The sequence below is a fragment of the Megalobrama amblycephala genome, linkage group LG6 (genome assembly GCF_018812025.1).
Source record: "Megalobrama amblycephala isolate DHTTF-2021 linkage group LG6, ASM1881202v1, whole genome shotgun sequence".
Lineage (NCBI taxonomy): Eukaryota > Metazoa > Chordata > Actinopteri > Cypriniformes > Xenocyprididae > Megalobrama > Megalobrama amblycephala.
Genome location: NC_063049.1, coordinates 38,930,242 through 38,951,323, shown reverse-complemented (window position 1 = coordinate 38,951,323; position 21,082 = coordinate 38,930,242). Strand labels below are relative to the sequence as shown.

The 21,082-nt window shown below is 37.3% G+C and overlaps 1 protein-coding gene across 4 annotated transcripts in view; it reads left to right on the top strand.

Annotated features, from left to right (window-relative positions):
* hdac4 (histone deacetylase 4) overlaps positions 1-21,082 on the top strand; it is a 259,783-nt gene that overhangs the window by 142,835 nt on the left and 95,866 nt on the right. For all 4 annotated transcript variants that reach the window (XM_048194567.1, XM_048194569.1, XM_048194570.1 and 1 more), the window contains 2 exons: positions 11,532-11,776; positions 19,613-19,763. In XM_048194567.1, the coding sequence (XP_048050524.1) occupies positions 11,532-11,776; positions 19,613-19,763 (396 nt within the window). The remainder of the gene's footprint in view (positions 1-11,531; positions 11,777-19,612; positions 19,764-21,082) is intronic.

The window sequence follows — 21,082 nt, the reverse complement described above, 5'->3', positions numbered from 1 at the left end:
AGTGATGAGCGCTTTTCAGTGCACTTTATTGTCACTGTTTTGTGCCGAGTGTGTGTGTGTGTGTGTGAGAGAGAGAGAGAGAGAGAGGTGTTCCGCTTGGCTGTGCTTGTGGCGCAGGGTCTCTGTCCTGGACAGTCTGTCTGGTGAGGATGGAAAGTAGGGCTGGGCGGCTTGATGATGGACGTGTCAGCCGGTAGAGATCCTGCTGTACCGTTTATACCGTGGTAGATGCATCTACTCAGTGGGCAGGACTGTGTTACGTTGTTTACACCTGCGAACGGTAAAGAAACATAGATAAATGCAAAACGCAAAGCGGGACGTGTCCCGAACAAGTCAAGACAAGGAACTTGTTATTACAAGGTGTTTGGCTCCGCAAAGCACAGTTTGGTTGTTTACGGTTGCCAAACAACTTCGCAACTTGCCGCATTCATATAGAATACAACTCGACTGATGAGGTCACGTCACGTTTGCGTGTTTATTGGTTAATAATGGCTTTGAACATGGTTCATCCAATCAGAATTAAGAGCCAAAACTATGTGTATGTTTTTGTTTGTTTGTTTTTAATTCAGTTGAACACTTGATTTAAATAGTTGTTGTTTTGTTTTTTTGTCATGAATGTTCTTACCTTCTTATAAGTATTTAATTCAGTAGCCGCCCCTCAATAATCATCCAATAGGCATAACCACATAATTATCCACATGCTTATTTAACATAAAACTGTTGAATTTACAGTAACCCTGTCTTGTTATTGTTAACTAATACTAAAACTATTAAAAATCATTCATCGGTATTTGAAAAATAAAGCTGAAATTAAAATTAAAAATAAGTAATAGATTTGAAAACTTCAACTTAAAAACTTTAACAAAAAATTAGAAATGTTTGCTTGGAAAGTAACTGAAATAAATACGTTAAAGTTGAAGTACTAAAATTACTAAAACTGAAATAAAAATTAATTAAGGCTTTATAGAGACAAGCCAAAAAGCAAAAGCACATAACATAATTACTAAAACTTTAAAAGCAATTAAAATAACTGAAAATGCAAAAATTAAATTTACAGTAAATATAAAATAGTATGTAAATAATACTAAAATACACACACAAATATATACGTGTGTGTGTGCGTTTTAGTATATTTATATACTATTATAGTATTTATAAAAATTTTGAATAGTATTTTTTACTGTTTTGTACACACACACACACACAATATATGCTCATATCATGATATATGGTCATATTGTCCACCCTAAGCTAGGGATTTTTAGAGATGATTTGAAGATGATTTTGGTGACTCACTATCTAATTTGTCATTGAAGAGGGGTTGTCATGAATGTGTTGGCCAGTGTGTGCACAGCCCCTCAGACACACACACACTCTCTCTCTCTCTCTCTCTCTCTCTCTTAGTCATCCAGGAGCCTGCAGTGTCCTACCTTAGTGCCATTCACATTTGAATGAGCATTGCTCACCCTTGCTATCTCTCTTCTCCCTATTAAAAGCACATGTGGCCATTGGCCGATGGCTTCACAGAGCCGCCCAGCATGCAGCACTGTTTTCATTCACGTTCAGTATGTCCGTCTCTTTTTATTTGGAGTTTTCTCAAGTTTTAATGAGGTAAACCTTTCATTCAAACCATCTGCTGAGAGGTCTATACCATTCCATTAGTCTCACAAAGACAGACTTCTGATTATCGCCTTAAGGTTTGACATCGGTTTGCTGCTTATTCTGAACATGAACTGCCCACTTAGACAGGAAGATACTTTCTAATCAACATGAAATCAACCAATGACAGTGTGTTTTGTTTTATGTGTCATTTAGGGGCAGGTTCATTTGTATTTTTTGATCTGATTAGTTTTTGATTCAACAGTTTAATTGTGTCATGACATGGAAGTCATCATTTTTTATATATATTAAAATGTTTTAATACAATATGGATAGGAAAATGTTGCTATTTTTTAATATGTATTATATTTTGGTGCACTGTATTTTACTTCTTGCCTTAAACATTGTGGATCTACTGTAATTGGCTACAATGAATGTTTGGTTGAAATGATGATGATGAAATGATGAAGAAGAAAAAACTTAATCCAAGATTTTGTGGTTTTAGCTCTATCGACCTGACCTGAGCAGGACGTTCATAATATCATATAATGTCATAGACTGGAAGCGCAAGTTAATCCTAATCCAGTCATGCCGAGTCAAGCTGCTACTCTGCTAGGGGACCTGAGGATATAAATAGCTCCAGCTGCTGGTCGATCCCACCATTGGAGGGAATTGCCTGGAGCATCTTGTTAGAGGTGGAGTCTGGATGAGGGCGAGAGACCTTGTCTCACAGTGAGTGAGTGAGTGAGTGAGAGAGAGAAAGATCTGATAAAAACTCTTGTCTGTATTTCTGATGAAGGGCTCTTTATTTCCTGATACAGCTGATCAGTTTTGTCATCTCCCAACAACTTGTGTAGAACTTAATTTTTCAGAAGTTTCAATAATTTTTTTGATGATAGTCAACATGTATTTTGATATAATTGCTCTAAAATGGTGTTCTTTTTTATCAGAAAAGGCTTAAACTATTATCCATATACACCAAAACAGTAATACTTACTTTAAACTGAAATATTTATCTACATATTTTTTTATGGTATGTAGAAATTTAATAATATAATTTCTAATAGTTATATTAGAAAATATAGAATATTATAAAATTTATATTAATAAATATATAATTTATTTTAAATTAAATATAATTTGCCAAAAAAATATAGTTGAACTGTTTTGAATCGATTTATTCTAAGAAATTGTAGAAATGTAAGTTACTGTTTTTTGTTGAAGTTTTCGACGTTATTAAAAAATCTGCTGTGATCAAAGCATTGCAAAAAATCGAGTTCGTTTTGAAAAATATATTGTGACGTTACCTAGCCCTAGTATGAATGCAGTACCTAATTTAATTATATTACATGTGTTTAATCTGTTTTATGATCAAAATAAACTAGTCAGTGCACCGTTAAATACTAGAATCCCATTGTTTTTCTAAGAAACTTTCCAGTACTTGCTGTTGACCCCTTGACCTCAACATAATGAGAGTGAATGTTTGGTCAGGACTCATTTGGGTGATATTGTATAATGGCATATTAGCGTGTTTGGGGTGCACTTATGGATACGATGGTCCATTAACTGGGATAATTGGCGATGGCAGCTATACATTATCCTCTGTTTACTGTAAACATGTAATTTCGGATCAGCGTTTGAGCTCTCTCAGAAATAGGCACGCTACGAAGGATTGCGTATCTATACGTACAGCATGCTTTCTTTCTGTTTGTTTTGCCTCGCTGATGGCTGGATTGGCGATGCCTTCATTGCCGCGAGATTCGGTGGACACGCCTCGATGATAGCGGCTAGTTTTCCGTGCGCATCTCTTTAAGCTGTGATTACAGTGCACTCCCAGCATGAGAGGCTGTAATTGTGCATTCATCGCAAGCCTCCGAGTAAAGCGTGGGTGCCAGTGACCAGTGATTTTCGCTGCACTTGTATTAATGGAATAAATTTCAAGGCTTGCAGTGAAGCGCAATTTTACTGCCCCATCCATCCAGGTGGACAAGTTAGCAGGGCTTTTAGATGGCACTGAGGGCTTGGGTTCAGGAACACTGAGGGTTTTTTTTTTTTTTTTTTTTGCTGTCGTCTTCCAGTAGTTGACTGGATGAGAAGATAATTGTCCTGTAGATGATAGCATGAGCCGGGGGAAGATAAGAGCATCGATTGATTTCGGTAGTGCTGTAGACTGTTCTAGTCTTATGAAGAATAAACATGTTGCAGTGAAGCTTAATGGGAGCTGTATCCTGTTGGTCGAATTATGATTTTATACACGCACACACTTGCAATTCACTTTCTCTTCGCCGCTCAAGGCCAGATGCGTGGTTGGTGCCAAGTGTGGACGGCTATATGGAAGAGCTGAGTGTGTAGGCCTTTTACTTAAGCGGCTGTTTAGACTAAAAGAGACTTTTTAAGAACGCTCCTCTAGCTGCCGGCGTTTGGCTCTTAGCCTGCGCAGCCGAGCTAATGTTCAGGGACTGCTGCATTCAGGGGTCGTTAGAGCCACCCGGCTGGTAAACACACGCGCCGATACCACGGCAACCTCGCTGATGTCATTATGACCTCATAAGCGACTTCATGTCTCGCTTATTTAAAGACTGAAGGGTGGAGGAGTGGGGATGGAAAACTGAAAGACCCCATCGCTCTCCCTCTCATCTCTTTTTATTTCTCTCTCAATGTGAATCTCACAAAACATGTCCAGGTTAAATGGATGTCCCAAATGTTCAAATGAAATAAAAATGTCCCAAAGATCAAATTAAATAAATGAATTATATTTTGTATAAATAGGGTTTGGTAAGGTTGGTCGACTTGTCATCCAACAACTGACTAATCAAGGAATATTCGTTTTTTTAAACTTTATTTAAAGGGCATTCAGAGATGTAACATGCTAACAGTAACTGTTGGTCTGTAAGAATAGAGATTGGTGCAGTGATGTGTTTTTGTAGGCCTACCCATAAGTTAGCATCACACTTCGACAAAAACCCAATAAGATTTTTCCATAGACTTTTGAATTAGAAAATAAGCTCTGTGACCAACAAAATTTTATGATACTTACACGTTTTGTCCACTAGGATCATTTTTACAAATGAACACAACTTTTATGAATTTTGAAGCCTAAATACCGTTGCCAGAAATGAAAAGCTCACTACCATTAAGCTTCTGACAACTTTCAGTCTTCATAAAAAAAAAAAGTGTGAATCAGAATAGTTCACAAGAGCACGATTATAAACACAAGACTGTGAAAGTGCACTAGTGCGTAGATGAGTTTACTTATTCAGCGTGAGGATGTTTTAACTCTTTCCCCAACAACTTTTTTGAAAAAAATTGCCAACCAGCGGCTTCATTTTTGATCATTTTCACAAAACTTTCATGACCACCAGAATATTTTGTTGTATGTATCTCTGAACATGCAATATATCAAAAGAAAGAGCAGAACCTTTGCTTTTAAACAACAACAACAAAACATTTTATTCTAGCTTCATGTATTCTTTTTTTATCAACACTTGAATGTGGGTAAGTTTTATAAAAAAGCCACATTTTGTGCAAAAAGCTCAACAATGATCAAAACATAGATGGATTAGATCGAGTCCATTAATACCCCCAAAGCTTGCCCTCATCTTGGGTTGACATTTAATTCGGTAACATTAGGCAATTTTGATTTATAAGCTGTTTAATGTTGATGATCACATTATTTTACATATGCATCTGTTTGCAAATGCTATCGATTGTTTCTGCTTCTTCACGTGTTTTGATCCACAGATTCAGTACTCTTTCAGAATATGCGTAATATCGCTCCCTACTGTATATCAGTGAAAACACGGAAAGTCGGAAAATTCATATCAATGGCGGGGAAGTGTTGTCTCATAAATTATGGAAAATTCCGTCAGTACCAGGAAATAGTTAATGTCCCTGAGAGCTTCTTTAGTCCCATTTAGCAACTTGTTAGAAACAAGTGTTTTGGTGTGTTTTATGTTGTAGAACAAAACGTGAAAATATCTTGAGCTTGTGTTCACCCAGACCTTATTTCAGGCTTTTAACCAAAATCCCATTCAAGAAACCCATTGGCCTAGGGGCGATGGAACCGGAAGTGCCATAATGTTAACTTGTTTCCAGGTTTTGGCCTACTGTATAAAAATACGTTATCCCTGCAGCATGCTGGAGTCATGTTAACAGCTTAAAGCATGTGAAATTGGCATTACGTGTTGTCATGCTCTGTATGAATGGACATTCACTCACATGATTTCATTGATCAGCGTTGGTGCGACAGCAACCTGCCAACACACGGACATATTGATGAGCACTCCTGTGTGGTTCCTGCGAAAGCCCAGGGGAAACTGAAAAACAAGTGACTCATGCCATTTGTAGTCAATGTTTATGGACAAAACAGCTTACCCTGGGCTATTTATAGTGGCTTCTGTTTGGATTGAGTAAATTCTTCATCATAATTCTCCCTCTCTTTCTATCTCCCTACTATTAACTCTTTTCTTTCAATGACTGTGTTTACATGCACATGAAAATTGTGATTTAAACACAAATTTTTTTTCATATTCGAATTGCCATATGAAGGTGTTAACCAGTTTGCCATAATGCAATTAAGATATTTTGGCTACTGGAATTCTGTCATGTAAGCACCTTTTTTGGCATTGTTTCTGTTAATTTATATATAGTATGTGCATTTTCAAACAAAAAAATATTAGTGTTCTGTATTAGCCACCTCTTTTTCTGTCCTCATTCTTAAGTTAGTCACTCCAGATTTTGCATCGTGCTCTGGACACTGGTCTGTGATCGTCACTGTGGCCCGTCTCTCTATGGTACAGAACAAACACTCCTCTATTCGCTCAAGCATGGCCTGTGGTAACTGGGGCCCCTCTGGCGTAATCAGCACGCAGTTCTGATGTTTCCCCAACACCTCATTATCCTCGGCATCCCAGCAGAGGGTCAGAGGTTCAGTCAGGGACACTGTTCTGCAGAAGGAGGCATTGGGCCAAGGGCTGGAGCCACACTGCCTGTGTGCGCTGTTTGAGGGAAAAGAAAGGAAAATGATGAGATTTAGAGTTACTAAAACGTTGATAATAAAAAGTTTTGATTTAGTGTTAGGGTGTTCTCACAAGAAGCATTGTTTTGTCCCAAATCAAACTGAATTGAATATAACGTTAGGGGTATTTCATCTTAACTACTTTTAACTTGACACCTCTTAAAAATGTGCAACTTTTTGCAGAAATTGAATGCAAAATTATATATATAGTATACATATATATATATATATATATATATATATATATATATATATATATATATATATATATATATATATATATATATATATATATATATATATATATGTATACTCTGTGTGTTTATAAAGTAATAAATTCTAAAATATTAAAGCAAAATATACACACACTACTGTTCAAAGGTTTTAGATTGGTAAGATTTTTTTTTATGTAACATGTTACTTTTGATCATTTTAATGCATCCTTGCTGAATAAAAGTATTAGTACTAATTCCTTTAATTTCTTTGAGGAAAAAAAATGCTGACCCTAAACTTTTGAACAGTAGTGTATAATGCAGTGTAGCGCATAACAACGGTAGTGTATGTAAGTATACACACACATACATTATTATTTATATTATTTCTTTTTTTGATAGGGACAGTGTGTGTTAATGGACAGACATGATTGTACATGAATGTAAACACACCGGATTGTAGCCGAAGGCTAATTTCCATCTGTTGTCCCAGGGACTGGGGTCACAAAGGGCCAATACATGGACAAATACATTTAAAAAAAAATAAAAATAAATAAATAATAAAATACACTGCACCATCAAACATTATTGCACATCCTCATATTGCACGATCCACATTATTGCACACACCTCACATTACACACTACTCACATTGCACAATTCACATTATTACATACAAAATATTTGGTCTTATATGTTTTTTTATTTTTATTTTTAATTGAATTTTTATTTTAGTTTTGATATTTTTGGTGGCATTGCTGAGCATCCCACCATAAGCGTTGTTTTTTGTAGAAGCTGCCAAGTTCAAAAACAAGTTCAAGACCCCTGCATTCTGCTCTGTATGGTTGTTTTTTAACCTTTTTGAATTTCTGCTGTGTTCTACCCGTGCATTTGTGTGTGAGAGCCTGCCCATAAGTTCTGTCTTGTTTTAGTGAGCATTGTAGATATGGATGCTACTGTTTTAGGCAGGACCGATGGTGTAGTAGAGATGCCTGGACTTGCTCTCAGTAGAGTTGCACCTGCACCCATTTCCTGACCTAAATGTGATGCATTGCTGATGGATAGCAGTGCAGAGTGTTCACTGTCCCAGGATGCATCACTCCTCACAAGGTACACGGTGTAATAGTTGACCGCCGCATTCATGGCCTTGGTGAATCAATCTCCATCAGTTCATGCTGTAGAGTGGCGAGAGAGCGTGTGGGTGTGTATCCGTGTGCATGTTCGGCCAGTGCTGTGCGTGTCAGCAAATCCCCTTTTGCCGAACTAGTGGTGCAGGGGTGATTATTTCTCTTTACACCTATATTGCATCATTCTAATTGGATAGAAATGCATATCCCCTCCGTCCCCAGCGTGCCTCCTAACTGTAACCTGCAGTGCCCTGTGTCCGTATGGTCTCTATAAGTGTGTGCCAAGTGTCTATCCTCAGAGAGCACAGCAAAGACTGGGATTACCCCCGGCCAGTCGGCAAACTCCTAATGCAAATGTTACCTAATCCTCCCTGTAAGAAATAATTACACTAGTAAACAAACTGTAGCTCTGCATCTGGGGTTTACTTGCAGAGAAGGATCATCCAACCTCAGCACGCTCTCTGGTGAGATTTAGGTGTGATGGAGTGCATTTTACAGTTCTCAGTTGAGTGCGCCATTCAGAATTGAATTGAGAATGTTTTTTGTTTGTTTGTTTGTTTTAATTCCTGGATTGCACTGAATTTGAATGTGAGAAAGATAAATTGAAATGATTCAAAGATATTCAAATAACTATTTTTTAGCTAAAAAAGACAACTTAAATGTTCAGTGTTGGCTTGAAAAAGTTTTAAAAAATCGAAAGTCGATTTGAAGTTTCAAGATTTAGATAGTGGATGGATGGATGGATGGATGGATGGATGGATGGATGGATGATGGCTGGACGGACAGACAGATAGGCTGATGGATGGATGGATGGACGGACAGATGGATGGATGGATGGATGGATGATGGATGGATGGACGGACGGACGGACAGATGGATGGGTGGATGAGTGGACGTATGGATGGACGTATGGATGGATGTATGGACGGACGGACAGATGGATGGGTGGTTGGATGGATGGATGGACGTATAGATGGACGTATGGATGGACAGATGGATGGATGGACGGCTGGATGAATGAATGGATGGACGGACAGATGGATAGATTGACTGATGGATGGATGGATGGATGGATGGATGGATGGATGGATGGATGGATGGATGGATGGATGGTAGATTGGTTGGATGGACGGATGGATGGACGGACGGATTCAGTTAATTCCTCTTCCCGACATTCCAATTCAACTTCCAGTGAGTTGTGCCCAATGCAATTCAAATTCATTCTCATAAATTGAAAGAGAGCCACATAATGTGGGTTTTGGCCAATGGTTGTTCTCTTCTGAGCTCTCGTCGAAACACTTTTCAGCAGACCAAAATTAGTCGATTAAACAATTGACTAATTTTAGACATTAAAACAATATTTATTAATTCAGTTAGAGTTTCTGTTTGCTAGTGCGCTGTAGTTTTCTTTGGCACTTTAATTACTCCTAATATTTGTTTTTGTTTGTTTGGCCACTGGGCTTTGTTTGGACTGTGCGGCGAATGCAAATATGTCTCTCGACGGCAAAGGCACGGATAAACAACGCTCTTATCACCACTTATTTATGCAAAGTAAACGTGGAGGAAGTAGTTCACTAGTTGACGGCTTCCTGTCCAGCTGAGCGTGGGCTGCCAAAGAGCGTAGTGGTCAATTCCAGGGGTTGGGCATCAACGGCCCCTTTGTGACCAAGGATTTGCGTCATAAATATGATTTTATGAAATGATTTAGTCAGGGCGGTTTTTATTCCATGACATCAAATAGCCATTGACGCTGGCCTTTGTGTGGCCTCAGGGCTTCCGCTGAGGGCTTTTGTTTCCACTGCTATGGGGTCAAAGGAGCATCCTTGAACTTGTGGCATTCAGGGCATCGTGACGTCCCATGAGTGGAGCTGACACCTCAAGCATGAATGTGGTCAGTGTTCCCCCTAAAACCTCTCCTATTCAGTAATGCACAAATGAAGAGGTCCCATGCCAGCAGTATGGACGTAATGTGGTGTCAGAGGCTATTTATTGCGGACTGCTTGTCTGCTTTGTTCACCTTGGCATAGTTTTTGCCTGGCAAAAGAGACAGTATTATATATTATAAATAATGTAAAGCAGTCCTAATAATTGTGAAAGTCCTAGTTTATGGTGATTTGTTGATGCTATTCGGGGGTTCCCGGACTTGCGTGAATGCTTGAATAAGCAAATTTTGCCTCCTTTCTCTATTTATTCTAATTACACAGTGTTAAAAAGGAAGGAACATAAAATGTCCTACTTGTTCTTGTGTTGAATTTCATTGCTCATTTAACCCACAAACCTTTTGAGCCTCTCATACACTCAAGGCCGTAAAGCCATTTAACTTATCAACACAAGCATCCTCACTGCGGAATGTAATTGCTCAGTTCCTCAGTTTTCTTCAGATGTATCTGTTATGAGAGAGGGATGATTGAAGAAGATACCGCAAGACAGGGCTGTTCCTGATTCTAGTGACGCTGTTCATGTTCGCTAGTAGTGAATCTAACCAAGATCTGTAGCAGGAACATGAGGTTTCTTTCCTCTGTTTATTTTGATGTCTGGTACGGTGCTGGTGCAGTACAGTACTCTGTGTGCACATTTTTAGGGATATTTAAGATGATTTTTGATTGGACAGTTGTTTCATACTATCATTATTTTTTAGTTTTTTTGGTACTTAAAAATTAAGAACGTTACAAGCAGTTTGAGCCAACAATATTCATAGTGTATGAATATGTAGTGCATATATGTGTATGAGCATTAATGGATTAATTACAAAAAAAATGAAACAATAAAATAATTATTTCATTCATTAATAATTTGTATATTTATAATTACATTTTATATTTTAGTTTGTTTTATTTTTAATTAATGACAATTTTATTTAAATTGTTAAAATTCATTTTTATTTTGTTTTTACTTTGTTTTTTTGTTTTTTTTATTAATGACAAATTTATTTATATAATAATAAGTTGTATTTTACTTCTTGTTTTAACAAATTCATTATTTGAATTGTTTAAAGGGGACCTATAATGCCACTTTCACAAGATATAATAGAAGTCTCTGGTGTCCCCAGAATGTGTCTGTAAAGTTTCAGCTCAAAATACCCCACAGATCATTTATTTTAGCTTGTCAAATTTGCCCCTATTTGGGTGTGAGCAAAAACACGCCGTTTTTGTGTGTGTCCCTTTAAATGCAAATGAGTTGCTGCTCCCTGCCCCCTTTCCAGAAGAGGGCGGAGCTTTAACAGCCCGCACTTCGGTAGCTCAACAACAACAAAGCCGGAGAATCTCACACAGCCAAAATGAGGATTGTCAGTAACAGTGTTTGCTACTCTATTTCACACTGTTGTTTCATGCCAAACTGATGAATATTAAATGGACAATGATACGTAAATAATGTATGTTAATGTGTTCGCGCTTGCGACATCAATACAAAGATGATTTCTGAAGGACTCATTTTTGCAGCATAAAAGTTACTTTGACCAAACAAACTTAGAATGTTGGCTTGCCAGAAAGTTTAAATCAGTTTTAAAAGCTTCATGTGTGCTACTGTTCAGTTTGTTGCTTTTGTCATTTATCGACTCTTGTCTCTTTTCCACAGTTGATGTGAGTGCGGCACTGCCACTGCAAGTGCCGCCTTCTGCCATCCCCATGGACCTGCGTGTAGATCACCAGTTCGCCCTGGCGCCGACAGACTCGGCCCAGCGTGAGCAGCAGCTGCAGCAGGAGCTACTGGCCCTCAAGCAGAAACAGCAGATTCAGAGGCAGCTCCTGATCGCAGAGTTTCAGCGGCAGCACGAGCAGCTCTCGCGCCAGCATGAAGCGCAGCTGCAGGAGCATGTCAAGGTGAGGCGAGCTCCGCTGACTCGGGGTGGGCGGTATAGAGTGCTGCAGGGCTGATGTTTTTTTGTAGGCCACCCTGGAAGTTAGCATCACCCTGGATCCCTCCACAAAAGCCAATATAATTTTTGGGGGATTTTTGGATTAGTGCAGAAAATAAGCTCTGCAATTAACAAAAGTTTATTATTTGTATGCATTGTTTTTTGTTTTTTTTTCAAGATAATCATCAAAAATTAACACAACTTTTATGAAAGCATAAATACAGGGGCCAGAAGTAAAGAGCTAAATGTAAGCTGTAAATAAACTACACCACGGTCGCATGACTTTAGACGTCATGTCGACGGATCATTGGCTGAATGTCTGACGCATTGGGCACATGGTGAACGTGATTTCACCAAGTACAACATGTTCCTGGATCAACATCTTTGTTGATCCTGGAACATCATTCCAATCAACCAATCAGATTTGAGGGACAAGTTTACCATTTATGTCAAGTTTAGACTCTGGACTCTAAACTGGGTTAGGTGCTTCCACAACGGTGTTATTCAACTATCATTTCCCTCTGATTTTAGGGATAAATTATGGGTATGGTTAGGTTTAGGGGTTGGGAAAAGGTTAGGACTTAGGGCCCTATAATACACCCGGCGCAATGCGACGCAAGGCGCAGCGCAAGTGTGTTTGCTAGTTTGCGTCTGGCGCCGTTCACGTTTTCCCGTTCAGCGCCACGTCCTTAAATTAGTAAATGCATTTGCGCCAGTTAGTGCGCCCATGGGTGTGCTGGTCTAAAAAAGAGGTGTGTTCAGCCGCATTGTCGGCGCATTGCTATTTTAAGGAGCTGAAAATAGACTGCGCCATAGACCAACTCAAACCTGGTCTAAAGTCTAAAGTCATTGGCGCAATATTTTTTGTTAGAGCGTGTTGGTAGAAACTGCGCCTCTGGGCGCGTCCACAGTGCGCGTTGACTTTGCTTATTACACACAGGGATGCGAATCACACAAACATGCCAAATATTAAAAACAAAAGGATTACAGTGTAAAAGAATATTATTGTGTAGGCTACATAAATATAAAAATGTAATAATGAATAGTCATTGCGTGTATTAGAATTAGGCTACCTATTTTCAATTCAGCCTATTACTACTTATAATGATGAACGAAATTACAACTAAATGCTGGATTTTTAAAAGTATGAGGTTAACATCACCATTATTGCGCCATTGTTGCAGTTAACTTGCACAACGTTCTTGAATGAATTGCATGTTGGCCTGTTATCATAGGGACATCGACTTTATATTTTCTCAACCCTAAACATGATGCTGAACGAAACGAACTATGAATGGTTGCTTTACATGTGGATCAGACATCCTGTTGGGTCCAGACCCTCTACCGCCAGTCTGAAGGTCTGGCTACGCAATGAGACTAGCTTGACTTCAACGTCACCAACATTAAGCTTCCGACAACTCTTTCGGTCATTATTTAAGAAAAATTTTCCCGAGTTAGAATAACTTGCAGGAGCGTGATTATTAACAGAGCAAAGTGGTGAAAGCGACTAGTGAGTAGATGAGTTTACCTGTTTGGCATGATGACATTTAATTTCCAAGACAATCTCTGTAGTCCCATTTAGCCTCTTGTTAGTAAATGCATTTTTCAAGATGAGTAAAAAAACAACAACAAAAAAAGCACGTGGGCGGGTACCCGACTAAAACATTATTTGTTCTGTTATTTTACTTGTGTTGTTTAATGCAATGTTTAATTAAATGCAGCGACACAGAATGCCTAATGTTGGTTTTATTGCTTGTGAGAAAATGATTTTTGTGGACCTCATGTAGGAGATTTAATGCGGGTACGGGTCGGGTTGCGGTTTTTATGTCAAACAGGTCAGGTCGGGCTAAAATGAGTGTTTCTGTCAGATATCGGGTGTCGGGTGTGCTGTTAATAACTGCAGGTGCGGGTTTATTAAACAGGACCCGTGCAGGACTGTGGTGTGGAGTATTTAGGGTCCTAGAATTCCACGAATATCACACAATTTTTTAATTATACCAAAAACCTCTGTTGTTCAGCCCTTTTTTTTACACAAAAATTAAAGTAATTGTTACATTTTCATTTTATTACTTTTTAAAAAGATTAAATTGTTTATGTTTTGTCTTCATTGTATTATCACTATATTTGATTAAAAAAAAAGTGATTAAATCATAAAATCCAGAGAAATTAAAAGTGACAACACTGAATTTCTAAAAATTAAAACATTTTATAGGGACCAGTTATTGTAAAAATGTTTAGGAAATTATTAAAGTGTTAAAGTTTTATGAATTTAATTGATTAGACAAATTTAAAATAAAATTAAACCATTAAAATAGAATCTAGAAAAAACTATTTTTTTTTTTTTTTTTTTTTTAAGTTTCCAGCCACGGCCAGTGTTTCTGATCATTTTCAAAAAAAAAAAAAAAAAAAATCATTTTTTGAATATTTTTTTGTATGATTATCTGAAATATATAAAAAGAAGGAACAGAGGCTCTGCTTTTAAACAAACAAACAAACAACAAAAAAAAATATTCTACATTCAAACATTCTTTTTTTATCAACACTTAAATGTGGGTAAGATTTTTAAAAAAGCTAAATTTTTAGGGCCCTATGAAATCCGTTTTATTTTTTTCCCAAATTCCGTTTTTTCCGTTTTAATTTTTCTGTATTCCGTTTTTTTCTGTTTTATTTATTTTTTGACTCCATTTTAATGGTTAAATTAAATTTTAGTAATCAAAAAACATGTCTAATTAATTGAAATAATGATTCTTGTCCAATTTACCAACAATTTAATAAAAGTTTAACAAAAAAAATTAAAATTTTTTAGGGCCCTATGATAAACGTTTTATTCTTTCCCCTCAAATTTTATTTTTACTAAATTGTGTTTTCTGGATTCCATTTTAATAATAAATAATTAAAATAATTTAAAAAATAATAAAAATATATTTTTATGATTTTTTTTTTTTTCAGAAGTTCTGTTGTGTATTTAAATTTATGTTTAAATATTTAAAATGAACGCATACCATTTAATTTATCTTTTAATCATGAAATTAAACTTTTTTGTCAAACAATGTGCTGCACAACAGAGCTTTACTGTTAAAATTAAAACATGGAAGAAACACTGAGATTATTGTTTAAAAATATATTTTAATAATTTATTGTTAAATTAATTTATCTAAATTCTACTGTACAACAGTAATATGTTTCTGTCAAGTTAAATCAAACTTTTATTTTGACGGTTTGCCTAGAGCTTTGAGTTTCTCTGTGTTTATGACGGTAGTTTTCTCAAACGAAGCGGTTAAATGCTGATGAAGTGACTTTCAGAGCAGCTCTGGAGATGAATTTGTGCGTTCATATAGTGAGGCGACAGAGGACGAAAACACCACGAGCGTCGCACGTGCTTCAGCGTGCGTGCGCTCGCGCGACTGTGTGTGAGGCGGTGTGAGGTAAATGTAACTGCGCTTCAGAGTCACACAGGCATGCAGGATTCATGTTTAAATAGTCTTTTTGCGGTTTAATATTCACAGACACTAGTCTATATCGTGATTTAATTTAAGTGTACTGACCTGCTTTTCATTCATCAAAAATTTGACAAATTCCATGACATTCCGCGTTATATAGTAAATTCCGTTTTTATGAATGGATTCCGCGATTCCATCCGTGATTCTGTGATCGTGGAAATTATAGGGCCCTACATTTTGAACAAAAAGCTTGAGAAACCGCATTGTTTTTTTCGTGCATAAGCAGTACTTTTATCACTTGTTTCTGCACCTTTTTTGCCTGTGTTTTGATCCAGCGATTCTGTACTCTTCCAGAAGATGTGTAACAGCGCCCCCTACTGTATAACAGTGAAAACACGGAAAGCTGAAAAATTCTGTCAAGGGGAAGCGTTGTCTCATAAATGACGGAAAATTCCATCAATGGTGCGGAAAGAGCTAATTAGACATGCTTTTTTGGTTACTGAAATTGAATCAAACTATTAAAATGGATTCCAGAAAAAATGAAAAACAGTAAGCGCTGAATGTGGGAAGCCCTAGGTATTTCTGATGTATTTTATGTCATAGAATAAAATGTGAAATATCTCGAGCTTGTGTTAACCACAGACCTTATTTCAGGCACATATTTAAATCAAGAGCTGTGACTGTTGGTTTTTGGGAGGTTTAGATGTGTTACTCACTCAAAGCTGTCATATGAATTGAGAAAGCTCACAAGCCATATTGACTGCTTTTTTTAGTGATACTTTTATAGAGCTTGACAGTCGTGGTCACTGTGACTTGTATGAATGAACAAGTGGTGATTGAACATTGCTTAAAATGTCTACTTTTGTGTACCAAGGATAAAATAACAGCACATAAGTGTGAAATGACATGAGGGGGAGTAAATAATAACATAATTTTCATTTTATTCCTTTAAGAAGCTCACAACGCTGCATTTCTTGTCTCCGTTCCTCCCTTACCCACGCTTCTGTCTTGGATTTTCCATTTCTTTGTGCGGATTGTGCGGAATGAAGTTTGTTTGGATGTTGAATATTTGTTGGTGAGTGTGATGCAGAACACTTGGTTAATGTCTGCATCATACGGGTCTGTCATGTCTGTGGTTTCCTGAGGCAGCGCTGCTGTCATTGGCCTCCAGACTGAGCTTTCATTGTGAGGCCAGCGACTGCAGCGGGGAATGAGGACGGCCAATGGGTGCCTGCGATCGCTATGGGAACTCTGTCCTTGGGAAACACCGGGAGCCTGTGAGCTCAGCAGACCTCCGGCTTTGCTGTGTTGCCACAGTGAGGTTTCTGGCCAATGGGAGCGAGGCAGCCCTGAGTGTGCTATAAATAGCCTCGCAGGCTGCGGGCAGTGTCAGAGCTAATCTCACTGCTAAATGGACAAAATGTAACGTAGGGGTTTGATGGATGCCGTGCTTTTGCCGTGACACCTTGCTGATGATAGGGAGAACAGAACCAAATGGGTTTTTCTGCAGTTTCTCACTTGGATGAGAGCTGCAGAAATGCTGAAAGAGACGTTTCCGGTGCAGTCAAAGATTTAATTATGAAACACGTTCTCATTATTTAGTCATTATTGTTGGATGGTCTAGTCATGCTTGAGGCTGTTAGCTGGTTATCTTTTAGAAAAGCATCAAGACACGTGCACATTTTTGTTACAGTTCATATGTAAATCCAGTGGCTACCAACGGTTCTGATAATCAAGTAATCTGTCATGTTTATTTATACATTCGTTCTTTTTTCTGCAGATTATTTGAATTAAGCAAATGAATTCATTTACACTACCATTCAAAAGTTTGGAAACATTACTATTTTTAATGTTTTCAAAAGTTAATATTTGCATTTATTTGATCAAAAATACAGAAAAAAACAGTAATATTGTAAAATATTATTACAATTTAAAATAATGGTTTTCTATTATAATATACTTTAAAATATAATTTATGTCTGTGATGCAAAGCTGAATTTTCAGCATCATTAAATCCAGTCTTCAGTGTCACATGATCCTTCAGAAATCATTCTAATATGCTGATTTATTACAAATGTTGTGCTGCTTAATATTTTTTTATGACGTGATAATTTTTTTCAGGATTCTTTGATGAGTAAAAAGTTAAAAAAGAACAGCATTTATTTAAATTAAATCTCCTGTAACAATATACACTACTGTTCAAAAGTTTGGGGTCAGTATTTTTTTTTCTTTCTTTCTTTTTTTTGGAAGAAATTAATACTTTTTTCAGCAAGGATGTGTTAAATTGGTAAAGAGTGATAGTAAAGTATATTGTTAGAAAATATTTCTATTTTGAATAAATGCTGTTCTTTTTGACTATTTATTCATCAGTGAATCCTGAAAAAGTATCACAGTTTTTAAAAAAATATTAAGCAACACAACTGTTTCCAACTTTGATAATAACTGAGTATCAAATCAGCATATTATAATGATTTCTAAAGGATCATGTGACACAAAAGACTGGAGTAACGGCTGATGAAAATTCAGCTTTGCATTACAGAAAAAACAATATATTTTAAAGTATATTAAAATAGAAAACTATTATTTTAAATTGTAATAATATTTCACAATATTACTGTTTTTTCTGTATTTTTGTTCAAATAAATGCAGCCTTGATGAGCATAAGAGACTTCTTTCAAAAACATTAAAAATAATAATGTTTCCAAACTTTTGAATGGTAGTGTATATATATATGGAGAGAGAGAGAGAGAGAGAGAGAGAGAGTCTGGTGGTCACTCATCCAATACTACAATGATGATACAACCACCAACCCCACAAATGTAGATTTTTATATAAACATCACATGAAAAAAGTACACTGCATTGGCCAAGCACTCACTTCTGCATTCGTATGTGCGCAAAGAATATTTCTGGCCTTAAGCAGCCCAGATGTGATGTGAAGCGGTGGTTAGATCTGTGCATGTTGATGGGGAGAGGTAGATGTCATGGCTTGAAAAGCTCCAGTTAGAAATGTCAAAGCTGTGCCTGATGAGGAAGAGTCTTTGCGGTCCGGGCAAAGTGTTCTCCGTTCTACATGTCATCACAGCCTCTAGCCTCGTTCTGCCAAGTGACAGACGCCCGTGAGTCATCGCTGGTGATCTCCAGGATCTGCAGAAAGAGAAGTGGAAAGGGAGAGGAAGGAGTTATATAACCAAAAAGAGGACTTTAGTCTATTTGGATAAAATCATCTACTTGAGTAACTGCTTACTTACAGACTAGAGCCATGTGCTTTATTACACCCTGTGCTAGCGTTAATGCGATTTAACTGACCAGAATCGCCAGTATCCACTCAACATCCAAGCATCAGAGATGGCTGCCTGTATATAGCTCTGATATTACCCATCACAAGCCGGTAATGGATGTGACTGCTGCTGAGCTGAATAACTGTCGAAGTGGAAATGCAGTTAGAGGGAAATGTTTTACAAAATGGCTGCATTTACAGTGCACAGTGTGAGAGAGATTACCAGCGTCTTTAAACTGTCTTTTTAGTCGAGGAGCTGTTGAGGTAATTGCATACGTTAGTTTCATTTGAAAAAAGTGCTTCACAACAAGACGTCGATAAACACATTCAGGAACTTTGTTCTTGTGTGATGTCATATTTTCAGCAATTGCATCCTGTTTTTAGTTGTACAGCTTGAAATGCTGTTTGCATCTTATTTTACTACCGAAACTGTAATCTGATTTGTTTCCATGTGAAACATGTTAGTGAAGAAGTGTTAAGAAAAAAATGCACACACTACTTTTCAAAAGTATTGGTATCGGTGATACTGGCCTTCAAAAAAATGCCATTAAACAAATATTTAAAATATACGACCTTTTATATTGTTTCCAGACTAACTTGAACTTGAATTTTTAAAGGATTAGTTCACTTTCAAATAAAATGTTCCTGATAATTTACTCACCCCCATGTCATCCAAGATGTTCATGTCTTTCTTTCGTCAGTCGAAAAGAAATAAAGGTTTTTGATGAAAACATTCCAGGATTATTCTCCTTATAGTGGACTTCAATGGCCTCCAAATGGTTGAAGGTCAAAATGACAGTTTCAGTGCAGCTTCAAAGGGCTTTAAACAATACCAGACGAGGAATAAGGGTCTTATCTAGCGAAACGATCAGTCATTTTAGAAAAAAATACAACTGTATATGCTTTATAAACACAAATGATCGCCTTGCAAGTGCTTCTGCTTTCCGCATTCTTCAAAAATTTTATCAGATTTTATCAGGAAATTTTCATTCAGAAGTGAACTTATCCTTTAAGACAATTGAAATTAAGGTCTGGTAAATTTGCTTGAATAATGTGCTGTGTCCTCCCCCCTCCCCCTTCAGCATCAGCAGGACCTCCTGGCCCTGAAACATCAGCAGGAGCTCCTGGAACACCAGCGGAAGTTGGAGCGCCATCGTCAGGAACAGGAACTGGAGAAACAGCAGCGGGAACAGAAGCTCCAGTTACTCAAAAACAAAGAACGCGGCCAAGAGAGTGAGTGTCCTAAAACATCTCGTTACCTGACTGAAACACATGAAGGTCTTCCACTTATTAGGCTAATTAGCACTGTGGCGTGGATGTTTCTCACTGTACTCGCTTTTCATAACCAAAATTGAGAAAGTTTCACAGTGAATAACGGTTTTATTAAAGCAAACATTGAACCAGACTATTTAAATGTTGAGCAAGCAATCTCATTGGCTGCAGGATCAGTAGAGGCCAATCAGCTTGTGCCATGCGGTAATGATGTGATAGCTTGCAGATTTCATGTAAAGGACCTATCAGCCTGTGCTGATAAATTTCATGACTGAACTACATAATTAATAATGTAATTATAAAAAATTCCTTTACAAAGGTAAAAATGCCCCTGGAAATCAATTCCAGGGGGAAAATATCGTCTCCCCTTAATGGAGCAGTGACCCTGCTTGGGGCATTACTATATGCCTCCCCCTTCTTCGCTGTTAATCTCTGGTATTTTTTCTTAAAGGTGCCCTAGAACCAGTTTTTACAAGATGTAATATAAGTCTAAGGTGTCCCCTGAATGTGTCTGTGAAGTTTCAGCTCAAAATACCCCATACATTTTTTTAAATTAATTTTTTTAACTGCCTATTTTGGGGCATCATTAACTATGCACCGATTCAGGCTCCGGCCCCTTTAAATCGTGCGTTCCCTGCCCCCCTCGAGCTCTCGACTATAATACAGTGCATTTACAAAGTTCACACAGCTAATATAACCCTCAAATGGATCTTTACAAGATGTTCGTCATGCATACTGCATGCATGCTTCGGATCATGTGAGTATAGTATTTATTTGGATATGCTAACATGCTAACAAAACATTTAGAAAGACAATTTACAAATATCACTAAAAATATCATGTAATTATGGATCATGTCAGTTATTATTGCTCCATCTGCCATTTTTTTGTTCTTGCTTGCTTACCTAGTCTGATGATTCAGCTGTGCACAGATCCAGACTTTAATACTGGCTGCCCTTGTGTAATGCCTTGAACATGGGCTGGCATATGCAAATATTGGGGTCATTCATATTAATGATCCCGACTGTTACGTAACAGTCGGTGTTATGTTGAGATTCGCCTGTTTTTCGGAGGTCTTTTAAACAAATGAGATTTACATAAGAAGGAGGAAGCAATGGAGTTTGAAACTCACTGTATGTCATTTCCATGTACTGAACTCTTGTTATTCAACTATGCCAAGATAAATTCAATTTTTAATTCTAGGGCACCTTTAAATGTCATTGTCCGTCAGGCCAAAATTGTTGGACTAATAGCTTAAAAAAAGTAATAACACACCTCTC